The sequence below is a fragment of the Caretta caretta genome, chromosome 8 (assembly GCF_965140235.1).
Source record: "Caretta caretta isolate rCarCar2 chromosome 8, rCarCar1.hap1, whole genome shotgun sequence".
Classification (NCBI taxonomy): domain Eukaryota; kingdom Metazoa; phylum Chordata; order Testudines; family Cheloniidae; genus Caretta; species Caretta caretta.
The window spans coordinates 42,826,360-42,842,224 of NC_134213.1; the positions used below are offsets into that span (position 1 = coordinate 42,826,360).

The window sequence follows — 15,865 nt, forward strand, 5'->3', positions numbered from 1 at the left end:
CCCTCAGCCTCTCCTCATAAGTCATATGCCCCAGCTCCCTAATCGTTTTCCTTGCCCTCCACTGGACTCTCTCCAATTTCTCCACGTCCCTTCTGTAGTGGGGGGACCAAAACTGGACGCAGTACTCCGGATGTGGCCTCACCAATGCCGAATAGAGGGGAATAATCACTTCCCTCGATCTGCTGGCAATGCTCCTACTAATGCAGCCCAATATGCTGTTAGCTTTCAGCTTTTCGTCCACTGTAATCCCCAAGTCCTTTTCTGCAGAACTGCCGCTTAGGCAGTCGGTCCCCAGCTTCTAGCAGTGCATGGGATTCTTCCATCCTAAGTACAAGACTCTGCACTTGTCCTTGATGAACCTCATCAGATTTCTTTTGGCCCAATCCTCCAATTTGTCTCGGTCACTGTGGACCCTATCCCTACCCTCCAGCACATCTACCTCTCCCCACAGCTTAGTGTCATCTGTGAATTTGCTGAGGGTGCAAACCATCCTATCATCCAGATCATTAATGAAGATGTTGAACAAAACTGTCCCCAGGACCAACGCCTGAGTAACTCTTCTTGATACTGGCTGCCTACTAGACATGGAGCTGTAGATCACGACCCATTAAGCCTGATAATTTAGCCAGCTTTCTATCCATTTTACAGTCCATTCATCCAATCCATACTTTTTTAACTAGCTGGCAAGAATACCGTGGGAGACTGTATCAAAAGCTTTATATCACATCCACTGCTTTTCCCATATTAACAGAGCCAGTTACTGTGACATTGCACCCCATAATGCTTTATAGAAATATGCTTATGAGTGTAAATATGACATAATTGGAATATATTTTATGTTAGATATGTCATGTAACAAATCTTTGCAAAGGTTATGTTCTACTGAATGTATTCATCCTATTCGTATACATGTATCATTTTTATATCTGAAGTTATGAACGTTGGCTCTATGCTTGTATTTAAAGTGTTTGCTGTAGGAGGCACAAAAGGCACATTTGGTCAGCATAGTGTGAAAGGGTTATTCAAGTAATTGGGAGTACTTAACTCGCAATGGACCTTGAGAGATGCCAATCCACATCTGAGCTTTCCTGGGAACATTCAAACTAACATGTAAACAACGGCATTGGCCTGTAAAGAACTGAGTCATGCATGGACATGTGACTTGCCCATGTGACTCCAAAACTCCATCTTGTAGCTGTGATTCTGCACAGGAGAACACAAGGGGTTTCTATCCACAAGAGAAAGACTATATAAAGCCCTGGGAAACCCCTCCATTTTGTTTTCAGCTGGCTCAAAAGATAGCCTCTCCACCCCAAAGAAATGCCTGAAAGAAACAGGAACAAAGGGCAGTAACTATGGGAGTGTGAGTGACTGTTGGACCCAGACTAGGAAGGAGTCTAGTCTGTGAAAGAAGCTTAGTGGAACATCTCTGATAGTGAGATTTACCTGCATTTAGTTTCCTACTGTATTAGGCTGAGATTTACGTGTTTTTGTTTTATTTTGCTTGGTAATTTACTTTGTTCTGTCTGTTATTACTTGGAACCACTTAAATCCTACTTTTTATATTTAATAAAATCACTTTTTACTTATTGACCCAGAGCAAGTAATTAATTCCTGGGGGAGCAAACAGGTGTGCATATCTCTCTATCAGTGTTCTAGAGGGCGAACAATTTATGAGTTTACCCTGTATAAGAGTAAAATGGATTTATTTGGGGTTTGGATCCCATTGGAAGCTGGGTATCTGGGTGTTGGAGACAGGAGCACTTCTTAAGTTGTTTTCAGTTAAGCCTGCAACTTTTGGGGAATGTGGTTCAGACCTGGGTCTGTGTCTGTAGCAGGCTAGCATGTCTGGCACAACCAGGCAAGGTATTCAAGTCCCATGCTACCAGCGAAAATGGGCTTAGAGGTAGTCTCAGCATATTAGGAGGCAGTCCCAAGGCGGCTTATGTGACGCGTCACAGTTACTTCATCATAGAAGGCAATCAGGTTGGTCAGGCATGACTTGCCCTTGGTGAATCCATGTTGACTGTTCCTGATCACCTTCCTCTCCTCCAAATGCTTCAAAATGGATTCCTTGAGGACCTGCCCCATGATTTTGCCAGGGACTGAAGTGAGGCTGACTGCTCTGTAGTTCCCCAGGTTCTCTTTTTTCCTTTTTTAAAATATGGGCACTATATTTGCCTTTTTCCAATCGTCCGGGACCTCCCCCAATTGCCTCAAATTTTCAAAGATAATGGCCAATGGCTCTGCAATCACATCAGCCAACTCCTTCAGCACCCTCGGATGCATTGCATCTGGCCCCATGGACTTGTGCATATCCAGCTTTTCTGAACAGTCCTTAACCTGTTATTTCACCACTGAGGGCTGCTCACCTCCTCCCCATACTGTGCTGCTCACTGCGGCAATCTGAGAGCTGACCTTGTCTGTGAAGACCAAGGCAAAAAAAAGCATTGACTACTTCAGCTTTTTCCACATCATCTGTCACTATGTTGCCTCCCCTATTCAGTAAGGATCCCACACTTTCCCTGACCTTCTTGTTGCTGACATACCTGTAGAAACCCTTCTTGTTACCCTTCACATTCCTTGCTAGCTGCAACTCCAATTGTGCTTTGGCCTTCCTGATTACACCCCTGCATGCTCTAGCAATATTTTTATACTCCTCCCTAGCCATCTGTCCAAGTTTCCACTTCTTGTAAGCTTCCTTTTTGTGTTTAAGCTCACTGATGATTTCTCTGTTAAGCCAAGCTGGTCGCCTGCCATATTTGCTATTCTTTCTGCACTTTGGGATGGTTTGTTCCTGTGCCCTCAATAAGGCTTCTTTAAAATACAGCCAGCTCTCCTGGACTCCTTTCCCCCTCATATTAGCCGCCCAGGGGACCCTGCCCATCAGTTCCCTGAGGGAGTCAAAGTCTGCTTTTCTGAAGTCCAGAGTCCGTATTCTGCTGCTCTCCTTTCTTCCTTTTGTCAGGATCCTGAACTTAACCATCTCATGGTCACTGCTGTCCAGGTTGCCACCCACTTCTACTTCCCCTACCAATTCTTCACTTTTTGTGAGCAGCAGGTCAAAAGGAGCATGGCCCCTAGTTGGTTTCTCCAGCACTTGCACCAGGAAGTTGTCCCCAACACTCTCCAAAAGCTTCCAGGATTGTCTGTGTACTACTACATTGTTCTCCCAGCAGTTGTCAGGGTGATTGAAGTCCCCCATGAAAACCAGGGCCTGTGATCTGGAAACTTCAGTTAATTGTCCAAAGAAAGCCTCGTCTACCTCATCTTCCTGGTCTGGTGGTCTATAGCAGATGCCCACCACGACATCACCCTTGTTGCTCTTGCCTCTAAACTTAACCCAAAGACTCTCAACAGGCTTTTCTCCAGTTTCATACTGGAGCTCTGAGCAATCATACTGCTCTCTTACATACAGTGCAACTCCTCCAGCTCTTCTCCCCTGCCTGTCCTTCCTGAACAGTTTATACCCATCCATGACAGTGCTCCAGTCATGTGAGTTTGCCCACCAAGTCTCTATTATTCCAATCGCATCATAGTTCCTTGACTGTGCCAGAACTTTTTCTTCCTGTTTGTTTCCCAGGCTTCTTGCGTTCCTGTACATGCATCTAAGATAACTAGCTGACTTTCTCAGTATGAATCAGGAGGCCTCCCGTGTTGCACCCTCCTCCTTGTGTTTCCGCCTGGTATCCCACTTCCCCACTTACTTCAGGGCTTAGGTCTCCATTCACTGGCGAACCTAATTTAAAGCCCTCCTCACTGGGTTAGCAAGCCTGCTTGCGAAGATGATCTTCCTTTTCTTCATTAGGTGGATCCCATCTCTTTTGAGCAATCCTTCTTTCTGGAACAACATCCCATGGTTGAAGAATCTAAAGCCCTCTCTCTGACACCATCTGTGTAACCACATATTTTCTGCCACAATTCGATGGTCCTTACCTGGGCCTTTTCTTTCAACAGGGCGGATGGACAACAACACGACTTGTGCCTCAAATTCCTTTATCCTTCTTCCCAGAGCCACATAGTCTGTAATGACCCACTCAAGGTCATTCTTGGCAGTATCATTGGTGCCCACGTGGAGAAGTAGGAAGGGGTAGCGATCCGAGGGCTTGATCAGTCTCGACAGACACTTAATCACATCCTGAATTCTAGCTCCAGGCAAGCAGCACACTTCTCGAGTTTCCCAATCTGGACGGCAGATGGATGACTCTGTCCCCTGTAGGAGGGAGTCCCCGACCACCATCATCCATCTCCTCCTGTTGGAAGTGGTGGTCGTGAAACGCCGATCCCTAGGACAACGCATCCCATGCCTTCCAGTCGATGGGGTCTCCTTCTGACCCCTTCCCTCAGAGGACTCTTCCAAACCATTCTCTGCTGTAGTACCTGTGCAGAGCGCCTGGAAATGGTTTCTTACGTCTGTCTGCATTGGGGGTGTATGGGGTATCCTCTTCTTCTGGAGGCCACATGCTGCCAATTTTCTTCCCCGTTCTGCACCGCATTCTCTGATTCTTCAGCATGCTGTGCCTGCAGTACCAGATGTTGACTTCTATCCAGAAAGTCTTCATTTTCTCTGATGCAACGGAGAGTTGATACTTGATTCTCTAGTCTTTTAACCTTCTCCTCCAATATGGAGACAAGCTTACACTTCGTATAGACAAAGTCGCTTCTATCCTCTGGGAGAAAGATGAACATGGTACATCCTGTGCAGGTCACAACAGCTGATTGCTCACTATCCAGGTTTTCCTTCTAAGAGCCTCTTCAGATGTTGTATTTACTGCTCGCAGAAGCCTGAAAGGCAAAAACACTCTGTGGGAACTCCCCTGAGGTGAACTCCCAGGCAAACTCCCTCTGTTTGCCTGTCTTCTGTTCGCCACTTGGCTGGGTTTAGATACAAGTGACTCCCAGTCGACCTAACTAAGCCTGGTTGAAACTGAATTCAGAGCATAGAATCATAGAAGATTAGGGTTGGAAGGGACCTCAGGAGGTCATCTAGTTCAAGCCCCTGCTCAAAGCAGAACCAACGCCAACTAAATCATCCCAGCCAGGGCTTTGTCAAGCCGGGCCTTAAAAACCTCTAAGGATGGAGATTCTACCACCTCCCTAGGTAACCCACTCCAGTGCTTCACCACCCTCCTAGTGAAATAGTGTTTCCTAATATCCAACCCTAGACCTCTGTGGCAGGGCAGGGGTAAACCCCTTTAAGGCCCTGCCAAAATGCTGGCTGCAGCCTGCTCTCTGGACAGGAGGCCGGGATAGAGACACAGGTATTCAGCAGGGAGCCCAGCTGCAAGCCCTAATGAGGGCTGGCTCAGAGGAACATGCTGAGCTAAGTGCTGACAGCTTGGCTGAGGCATGAGAGAGCTATAAAAGCCCTGGGCAAAGTTCAGTGGGGAGGCTAGTCTGGGAGGAGACAGGAGGGTGGTATCGCTGTCTCCTTACCAAAGACGGAACCTCAAAAGCCAGGAGACCCTGGGGAGGGTCTGTGGGGCACTAGCTGTTGGGGGATCTGGGAACTGCACAAACACTGTAAATAAAGACACTTGGGTGATCCAGCAAAAGAAGGCATGGAAGAGTCTTTATTATACCAGCCTAAACACAGGGCACAGGCTCAAGAGGGAGAAAGCCTGCGGGAACCCTGTGAAACCTTCCCCACTGCAACTTGAGACCTTTGCTCCTTGTTCTGTCATCTGCGACCACTGAGAACAGCCGAGCTCCATCCTCTTTGGAACCCCCCTTGAGGTAGTTAAAGGCTACTATCAAATCCCCCCCTCACTCTTCTCTTCTGCAGACTAAACAAGCCCAGTTCCCTCAGCCTCTTCTCATAAGTCATGTGCCCCAGACCCCTGATCATTTTAGTAGCCCTCAGCTGGATTCTCTCCAATTTGTTCACACCCTTTCTGTAGTGTGGGGCCCAAAACTGGATGCAATACTCCAGATGTAGCCTCACCAATGCCGAATAGAGGGGAATAATCACTTCCCTCGATCTGCTGGCAATGCTCCTACTCATGCAGCCCAATATGCCATTAGCCTTTTTGGCAACAAGGGCATGCTGCTGACTCATATCCAGCTTCTCATCTGCTGTAATCCCCAGGTCCTTTTCTGCAGTCAGTCCCCAGCATGTAGCGGTGCATGGGATTCTTCCATCCTAAGTGCAGGACTCTGCACTTGTCCTTGTTGAACCCCATCAGATTTCTTTTGGCCCAATCCTCCAATTTGTCTAGGTTACTGTGGACCCTATCCCTACCCTGCAGCATATCTATCTTTCCCCCCTTAGCGTCATCTGTAAACTTGCTGAGGGTGCAATCCATCCCATCATCCAGATCATTAATAAAGATGTTGAAGAAAACCAGCCCAGGACCGACCCCTGGGGCACTCTGCTTGATACCAGCTGCCACACTGAGCATGGCATGGTGCAACCACACACTGACCAACAGCCTGTCCGCGCAGTGAGCCCAGAGCGGCTCTGGGATTGGGCCTGTTCAGCCACTCAATCCTGTGGGGAGGAGCTGGAACATGTGCCTCTGAGGAGCCAGCGTGAAGTGGAACTGGTAACTGACCCCCCTTCCGCCTTTCCCGGGCTCCCTCCAGGTGAGGACTGAGGGCAGGTCGGGGGTGCTCTAGCTCTTCTGGAGCCAGCAGCCTGCCCTTTGCTCCCTAACACAGCTGTCAGCAGTGCCCCCCTCCCCCCACCCGCTGGTACCAAGCCTTGCCCACACCAGGGGAGCTGGAAATGACTCTGCCTGTTCCACAGTTACCACTAAGGGCTTCTAAAAACTCAGCCATGAGGCCCTATCTGTACACCTGCTGGCACGCTTACACACACTCAAGTGCATGCACCCGGCTCCATGCAGCCCAGTGCACCCCGGCCCCACCAGCACTGGGCAGTTCTCCCCAGCAGGGCAGGAACCAGCCTGGTGGAGCTGTGGTCTGCCGCAGAGCCCTCCCCAGCCAGGGCTACAGGCCCTGGGCAGTAACTGCAGCTCTTCCAGGAGCCTCCAGAGGGAGCTCCCTGCCCCCACAATGTCTCTGACCCAGGTCCCAAGTCAGAACACCGAGTGAGCACAGCCCATGGACCGAATCATGAAATCTCAATGCACGGATCAGAACACAGAAAGGGCCATGCCCTGACCACATCTGGAGGGGCGGCCTCTCTATTCCTGCCTCATAGTCAGTAACCCCAGAACAAGCTCTGAAGAAGTGGGGAAGGAGAACCAAGGGTGCAGGTCTGTAGGAGTGTGACAGTGAGAGGCAATAGTTTAAGTACTAAGGAACACAAGGCCATTGCAGTGACGCTAACTGTTTGCATCAGTCTTCACTGCAGAGGCTATGTGGGAGGTTCCCACATCTGAGACATTCTTTTTGGTGATAAATCTGAGGAATTGTCCCAGATTAGAGGAGATTTTGGAACAAACTGACATATTAAGCAGTAATAAGTCACCAGGACTAGATAGCGTTCAACCGAGAGTTCTGAAGGAACACAAATATGAACTTGCTGAACTACTAACTGTGGTATGTAACCTATCACCTAAACCAGTCTCTGGACCTGATGACTGGAGGGTGGCTAATGTAACATCGATTTTTAAAAAAGGCTCCAGATGCTTTTTTAACAGCTACAGATCACATGCTGTTAAGCTAACTTCAGTATCATGCAAATTGGTTGAAACTATAGTAAAGAAGAGAATTATCAGACACATAGATGAACATGTTTTGCTGGAGAAGAGTCAGTATGGCTTTTAAAAGGGAAATCATGCCTCACCAATCTACTAGAATTCTTTGAGGAGGTCACCAAACACATGGACAAGGATGATGCAGTGGATCTAGTGAACTCAGACTTTCAGAAAGCCTTTGACAAGGTCCCTCACAAAGGCTTTTAAGCAAAGTAAATGCAGTAGAAAGAGAGAGCCTGATACATGAGACCTGGTATAAAGGGCCTGGTATGAGGCCTAAGGCCTGAATTAAAGTCAGGCCCTGATACTATAAAGCAATGTTAGCAAGAGTCAGGCTATGAGCAAAAACCAGACCCTGTTACAAGACATGCCTGCTTGAAGGTTCACTATCCGATACATGAACTTGGCAAAAACTTAGTATTGCAAAAACTGCGAAGAAGTGCTAGGTACAGGGGGTGCATATAAACACATTCCAGAAGGATGGTGCCAGAACACCCCGATACCTAGTATGGTATAAACATACTCCCTGAAGATAACAGGGACGCACTGACCCCTCCTAAAGATAAGGTCAGGATGACAGTGTGATGGAGAGAGATGTTTTGATCGAACCAACAGGTACAAGGTAAATGATAACTAGCCACGTCAGAGGGCCAATATGTCACTGGTTTGTATCACTGTATAAAAGAGGGGTCGTTGAGGGGGTGTCTTTGTCTGGCCGAGGTGGGAGAGGAAGGTTCAGCCGCTCACTGAGCCGAGTCCATTGTGATGGGCACAGGCGTGTTAGTGGCCCTGTAGAGTCTGCCAGACACTAGGCTGTACTTTGTTGACAATAAATCTGGCCAAGTGCCTTTGCTACCGAACTGAGTCTGTGGTCTTCTTGGGCAGTTTGATCAAGGTCTGCTAGGCCAGCTACCTCACAGAGCTGGTGCAGTACACAGATAGAACACAACACAGCCAAGAACTGACAATGGTAAGAGGTCATGGGATAAGTGGGAAGGTCTTCTCATGGATCAGTAATTGCTTAAAGACAGGAAACAAAGAGTAGAAATAAATGTTTACTTTACAGAAAGGAGAGAGGTAAATAGCAGGGTCCCCCAGGGGTCTGTACTGGGACCTGTGCTGTTTATAAATGATCTGGAAAAGGGAGTGAACAGTGAGGTGGCGAAGTTTGCAGACAATACAAAATTACTCAAGATAGTTCAGTCCACAGCGGACTGCAAAGAGTTACGAAGGGATCTCACAAAACTGGGTGACTGGGCAACAAAATGGCAGATGAAATTCAAAGTTCATAAGTGCAAAGTAATGAATATTGCAAAACATAATCCCAATTATACATACACAATGATGGATTCTAAATTAGCTGTTATCACTCAAGAAAAGTCTCGGAGTGGCGGATAATTCTTTGGAAACATCTGCTCAATGTTACTCCTGAGGGAATTCTGCACCAAAAAATTAAAAATTCTGTGCACAATATTTAAAAATTCTGCAAAATTCTGCGTATTTTGTCAGAATAACACAATATAATCACACTATTTTCAATCTGCTGACAACTATTATTACCAAAATAATTGAAAATGGTGTGATTATATTGTTATTGTGTTTCTGTGTTATTTTGACAATTAAAATGTACAGAACTTTGCAGAATTTTAAATGTTTTAATTTTTTGGCATAGAATTCCCTCAAGAGTACTAGGGTTCTGTGTGGCACACTCTGGGTGCGGGCAGCTCAGTGGGAGGTCTGGATACAGGGGGGAATCTGGATGAACAGGGGCTCAGTACATGGTTCTGGGTGCATGGGGAATGGAACTCTATAGGCAAGTCCAGGTGAAGGTGGTTAGGGCTCAGTGGGGGGAGTGGGGCTTGTTAGGTTCGGGGGGTCAGGGTGCAGTTAGTTGGGGATCAGTGGGGTGGGAGTACAGGTGTGGGGGGCTCCTGTAGTAGGGGGTGAGGCTCAGTGGAGTAGAGGTTTGGGGGGCTTGAAGGGGAGATTCTGGGCACGGGGGGCTCCTGATGCAGGGGGGCTTGGTGTGAGAGGGTTCTGGGTGTGTGCGTGAGGGGAGGGAGTCACTGTACAGGGAGCTGCTCCCCCTGTCCATCCAACCCCCCTGCACCCAACCCCTCCACTGAGCCTCAACCCCCGCACCTGGAACCCCGCCCCCCCCCAGACCCCCACTGAGGTGCAGAGCTTCCTGCAGCCAGGGGAAGTTTCTGGGGCTTGATCTGACCCAGTCTTGGCTGCTATGTGCAGGGAAGGGGGAAAAGGAACTCCATCTCCCCTCCACCCAGCTGGGACTAATGTCCCTGGGTGGCCGGGGCATCCCCAGACCCCCCTTTCCCCCCAGCGATTTACCTCTCCCCCTGGCTGCACAGATCCAAACAGACCTGCCGGGAGCAGTGAGCGAGCACTGGTGCAGCTTCTCTTTGCTTCCCCACAGAAACCATTTTCTGCAAGGAAGCAAAGAAAAGCTGCAGGAGGCGGGTGGGTAGGCGGAGGCATTTTTCTGCTGCGCTGCAGTGGCGCAGAATTTCCCTAGGAGTATCAATGTGCAGCAGCAGCCAAAATAACAGAATGTTAGGAATATTAGGAAAGGGATGGATAATAAGACAGGAAATATCATAATGTCACTATATAAATCCCTGGTACACCTGCACCTTGAATGTACCTGCATGCAGTTTTGGTCACCCCACCTCAGAAAAGATATATTGGAATTGAGAAAGGTACAGAGAAGGACAACAAACATGATTAGGGGTATGGAACGGCTTCCATCTCAAGAGGGAGATTGGGACTGTTCAGCTTAGGAAAGAGATGACTAGGGGGATATGACAGAGGTGTATAAAATCATGACTGGTGTGGAGAAGGTGAATAAGGAAGTGTTATTTATCCCTTCAATAGCATCTGAAACAGGAGTCACCTGATGAAATTAACAGGCAGCAGGTTTAAAACAAACATAAAGAAGTACTTCTTCACACAACGCATGGTCAACCTGTGGAACTTCTTGCCAGGGGATGTTGTAAAGGCCAAAACTATAACAGGGTTAAAAAGAGAACGAGATAAGTTCATGGAGGATAGGTCCATCAATAGCTATTGGTCAGGGGGACATGCTCTGGGTGTCCCTAAACCTCTGACTGCCAGAAACTGGGACTGGACAACACTCAATCATTGCCCTCTTCTCTTCACTTCCCTTTGAAGCACCTGGCACCCGCCACTGTCAGAAGATAGGATACTGGGCTAGACCCAGTATGGTCATTCTTATGTTGTTATGTGATTAGCTAATTAGCTGGTGATTCAGTTTGTCAGCTGGAAACAGTTAAAAGAGAGGCAGGAAGAGCTGCTGGAAGAAAGGGCCAGAGAAGCTCAGGATCTGAGGGAGATGAGCTCTCCCCTCTCTCTCTGGGGAAAGTGTAAAAGCCTCACAGGGCAGAAGCACTTGTTATGGCACACTGTCAATAAAGCACATGGTGTTGCACTTGCCAGGGGAGTGTGTGAGGACGGCTTGCAGCAATGAGTGCTGGGGGAGGGAACCCTGCCCTTCTAAAGGGGCAAGCTATTCAAAGGCCTGCTGTAGCTGGCATGTACCTCACCTGGCCATTCTATGAATAAGGAATAGGATGGCACCAGTGTTCTCCTCCTGGAAGCAGATCTACCTGTGAAGCTGAGAGCAACGCTGCATAAAAGTCTGACTTGCACTCCAGGCAGATCTCAGCCGTGGGTGTCTAATTGCAGCGTAGCAATACCCAGAGACTGGTGTTTCTGAGACATGCTACAGAAGCAGCTTTGGACCTGGTCCAAGGTGTCTGAAGCCCTTTGGCCTGTGACCCATACCTGTAAGTTCCTAGTGAAATCTGATCCACTCAGACAACTGCTGAGCAGAGACCAACTCTCTCCCTGCAGCTCTCTCTACATGGCACAAATGCCCTAGGTGATCTGTAAATAGGTTTAGTCCTAACTAGGTAACAGATGCCAGCTTTTTTAACCTATAGATGGTGCAATGTAGCTTGCTCTGGGTACGTGCTTGGGCTAGGGAAAATACAGATGGTTAAAGTCAGAATGGCAGATTGTGGGGGAAGGACACCCATCCCCACGGACCACCACGTGGGGGGCCTCATCATCACGGCTCGCATCTCCTTAACTCTCCAGGCTGATACCATGGCCACCCAGGGGGCAGAGCCAGCTTTGCACAACCAGGGGGTCTCAAGTCAGCCTTTGGCGGGTACAGCACTTGTGCAAATCTGGCTGCTTAGCCAGGTGCCTACATAGGGACATAACAACCTAGCTTTGGGCCCCCATTTTTGAAACTCTTGGCTGCAGTCTTTAGAGACAGACTATTCAAGCACTCTCCCCATTGTGCAAACAGAGCCTCCCTCAGCTTCCTGAGGGTTAGATTTAAACCAAGAGGGGTTGGGGGGACTCACAAGCAGCTGGGAAAATAAGCAAGAGCCCTTTCAAATACCTCTTTACGATCAGGTGTGTGAAGCCGGAGGGTCCTGCACCGGAGGCCGGCAGGTGGCTTTGAAGAGAGTTGCTCCAGGATAATCCAAGTGCTTGAGTACTAACAAATGGTCCAAGATGAAAGGGGCTGCAGGAAATAATGGCAAGTGGCTGTACATGTGCGGGAGTGCTGGGTGCATGGGGCAGAGTGAACGCGAGTACTTTGGATGCAGTCAATGTGTGTACCATGAGACTGGAATGTGCCTGTCTCTGCCCATCTCCAGATGCAGTCACTGATACCTCAGGGCTGTGGCGTGGTCATTGCTAGGCAGCTGTACGCACTATCAAAGGCCCCAAAACTTACTGAGAGCCGAGTCCCAGGAACAGCTGCTACAAAACCTCTTTAAACCCATTCAAACACCCAGGCCAGATGCTCCCCTCCTGGAGCTGGGGGACCCACCTGGTGACTGTGAGGTCAGCTGGTGATGTCACAAAGTCAAGCCCCTGGGCAATCCAGCCAGAGGCTGTCCAGAACCCCAGAAACTCTGCTCCCTGCACCCGTCTCAAGAGGGAATGGAGAACTTCTCCCTGCTGACGATCTCAGGGCCTCGTCTGCCCAGCTGTGCCATGAAGAGCGTACGTGAGCTGCCATCCCCCAGGAGCACACCCAGCCTGCCAGGTAATGGGGCCACAGTGAGAGCCCGCAGCCAGATCTCGCATGGCATGGAACAGAACGACATTACACTTCTCCAGCATCCTCACCATCTGCCCCAGGGCACTTTACCAGCAGCATTCCAGGACAGCCCATGAGGTGGAGGAGGGATATGAAGGTGGGGAAACTGAAGCACACAGATGCTGATGTTTTCCAAAGTGTGCTCTGATTTTGGGTACTCATTGTTAGAGCCCTGGGGACTGATTTGCAGTGGGTCTGAGCGCTCACAGCACTCACTGAGATAATGTGAGCTGTGGGTCCCCAGCAATTCTGGAATCAGGGGCCAGCTGTCCCAAACTGGCCATTCAAAACCAGAAGCCTCTCTTGAAAATTGTGGCCTAAGTGAGTTGGGCAAGGTCCTACAGTGAGTCAGCAGCAGAGGCCGGGAGATGAGCCAGCTCTGATCCCCGCCTTGGGTCACACATGCCACCTTTCCTAGGCAAAACACAGCCAATCAGGCCAGGTCCAGGAAGTCAGGAAACCAGTGAACTACTTCCAGCAGAGCTAGGCATTGGCAGGTGACCTTGGGCAAGGCACCACCCTGCTCTGGGCCTCATTTCCCCAGCTGTAAAACAGGGGCAAGGGAAAATGCATGGGCCTGTCATTCATGTGCCCAGATGCCTTGTGCAGGACCTCAGGCCAGGGCGGTAGCTATTCATCCACAGAACCCCCCTCGCTCATATGCTTTTCTGACCCACCGCAGGCTTGTGCCTGAGCCAGGCCTTGATGCCTGTCATGTGCCACCATTGCTCGGCATCAGCGCTGCCCTTTAAGCCTCCCAGCGGGTGAATGGCCAGGACCTGCAGCTGGACAGTTCTGTCCCTGCCCTGCCCGTGGCACATGCAGGGAGAGGAAAGGTCTGACCACTTCCTGAGGGGGCCTGCACCACACGGCACCCCCTGCTCCGCAGCCCTGGGGCCACAAACACTGAGCCCCACACAGGCCCAGCCATCTCTTCCATTACACTACAGAGGCTCCATACAGTGCTCACCGAAGTAGAGCCGAGCAGGGGATGACTGGGGGCACAAAGACACAGTGGGGCAGGAGCAGAGGCACAAGATGTGCGTTTCCCTTGGGGACAGGAAGGGGCTCTTTGTATCACACTGACCCAGCTTCCCATCCCGGAGAGCACCAGTGTGGCTCTCCAGCGTGGCTCTCTGGGAAGGGAACTGACTGCTGGAGACAAGCCCAGAGCAGTTGTTGGCACCATAGGGTCCCCTCTCTGCTGCCATGACCCATGCTACCCCTTTGTTTGGGGCCTCTCTGCCCCCCCAAGACACACACTTGGTGCCCCTTTGGTTCACTGGCTTTTCTCTGTGTATTTGTAACACAGGAATTTCCAAAACATCTATCCCGGAGGGGCCCAGCCCAGGACAAGCAATGCCCCCTGTGCCCATCCAGCACCCCCCGGCACAGCACAACAGCAGCATGTGGTGGGGGCCTTCTGTGTGCGTTCAAACTCAGACAGCCACTGTCTGTGTATCTATCTGTGCTCTCTGAGCGCCTGTGCCTGTGTCCCTCTGGGTTCTGAGCATGTGGGGGTGTCGGAGGAACTGCAGGTGATGCTCATTCCTGGGATGCACAGAGAAAACCCCAGGAGATGCTGCCAGTTCCCACGTATAAGGCTACAATTTAGTCACTGGTATTTTTAGTAAAGTCCTGGATAGGTCACGGGCAGTAAACAAAAATTCACAGCCTGTGACCTGTCCATGACCTTTACTATAAATATCTGACTAAATCTTAGCTGGGGGCCCCAGGGTGCTGCTGCTCTGGGCAATCCTGGGGCCAGGCACAGTGGCCGCTCTCTGGGCTGTACTTGGGGCCAGCCGCACTGGTCACTACTCGGGCGGACCCTGGGGCCAGCCGCATCAGCCGCTGCCCAGGCCCTCGGAGGTCGCAGAGAGTCATGGAATCCATGACTTCTGCAACCTCCATGACAGACTCGCAGCCTTACCCATGTGTGACAGACATGGCTGCCAGCCCATGTCCACACTGTCTGGCCCAGCAGGAGCCCTGTGATCGGGGGTGGGGCAGGCGGGTCAGGAGCATCAGGACAGAGCGCCAGGCCAGTGCCAATAAGCTGGCAAGGCGGGTGCTCCCCATGTGCCTTCAGATGAGGAGGGGAAAGGGCCTGAGGCCCCCACTGGAGATCTCCCTTCCCGGGTGAACACCGACCCAAGCGGTGCCCAAAGGGGAGGGAAACTGGCAAGGGGGTGGGCAAGGTGAACCCAGACCATGGCCTTGCTCCCCACAGCCAGCCCTCCACTGGGCCAGGGGCTCATCCCAGCCTCTTCTCTTGGCAGCCTGTGTCCCCAGCGACGGCCAGAGCAGCGAGCCCCTGGGGCGCAACTGCACCATCTACCGGCCCTGGTTCTCCCCCTACAGCTACTTCATGTGCATGGACAAGGCCAGCCAGCGGGAGGCCTGCAGCTTCCCGGACATGCTGGTGACCAGCGCCAGGGACACTGGCCAGCCCGACGAGCTCCCAGAGAGCATCTGCTCCTCCTCCTGCTCCCTGGAGAAGGCTCGCCCCACCGAGGGCACCAGGAGAGCCAGCCCCGGCGTGGAGGCCAGGGACTGCATCACGTCCCGGGATATCCTCATGGCCTCCAAGTGGCAGCCGGCACCGCAGAACGGCTACAAGTGCGTGGCCTGCTGCCGCGTCTTCCCCACCCTGCACTCACTCAAGACCCACGTCAAGTGTGGCTTCAAGGAGGGCTTTAGCTGCCAGGTGTATTACCACAGGCTCAAAGTGCTGTGGGAGAAGGAGCGCGTGGCCCAGCCCAACAACTGGCCGGCCTTCAGCAGCTGCAAAACGCCCAAGTGACCCAGTGGATGCACAGCCCCCAGCCTGTGCCGCCTGGGGGCAGCCAGCGCTCCACGCTCCCTACAGCAGAACCTGAATAAAGCAGATTATTAGGACCAGCCAACATTACTCTGCAGAGAACCCTGTGGCAGGGGCCACCGTGGGCTAAACAGGGCCCGGCAGGCGCCACCCTGCAGGGATACACAAGCCCCGGCCCTCCTCCTGGAATGTGACTGGGTGAACCCCCGCCTCTCC

The 15,865-nt window shown here is 50.9% G+C and overlaps 2 protein-coding genes across 8 annotated transcripts in view; one reads left to right on the plus strand and one right to left on the minus strand.

The window, feature by feature from the left end:
* The window catches only part of NOS1AP (nitric oxide synthase 1 adaptor protein), a 172,605-nt gene that overhangs the window by 10,595 nt on the left and 146,145 nt on the right, over positions 1 to 15,865 (minus strand). The window lies entirely within an intron of this gene.
* On the plus strand, positions 12,636 to 15,631 carry SPATA46 (spermatogenesis associated 46). Its single transcript, XM_048859986.2, has 2 exons — positions 12,636 to 12,771; positions 15,108 to 15,631. The coding sequence occupies exons 1-2, from the start codon at positions 12,666 to 12,668 to the stop codon at positions 15,629 to 15,631; spliced, it is 630 nt and encodes a 209-aa protein (XP_048715943.1). The 5' UTR covers positions 12,636 to 12,665.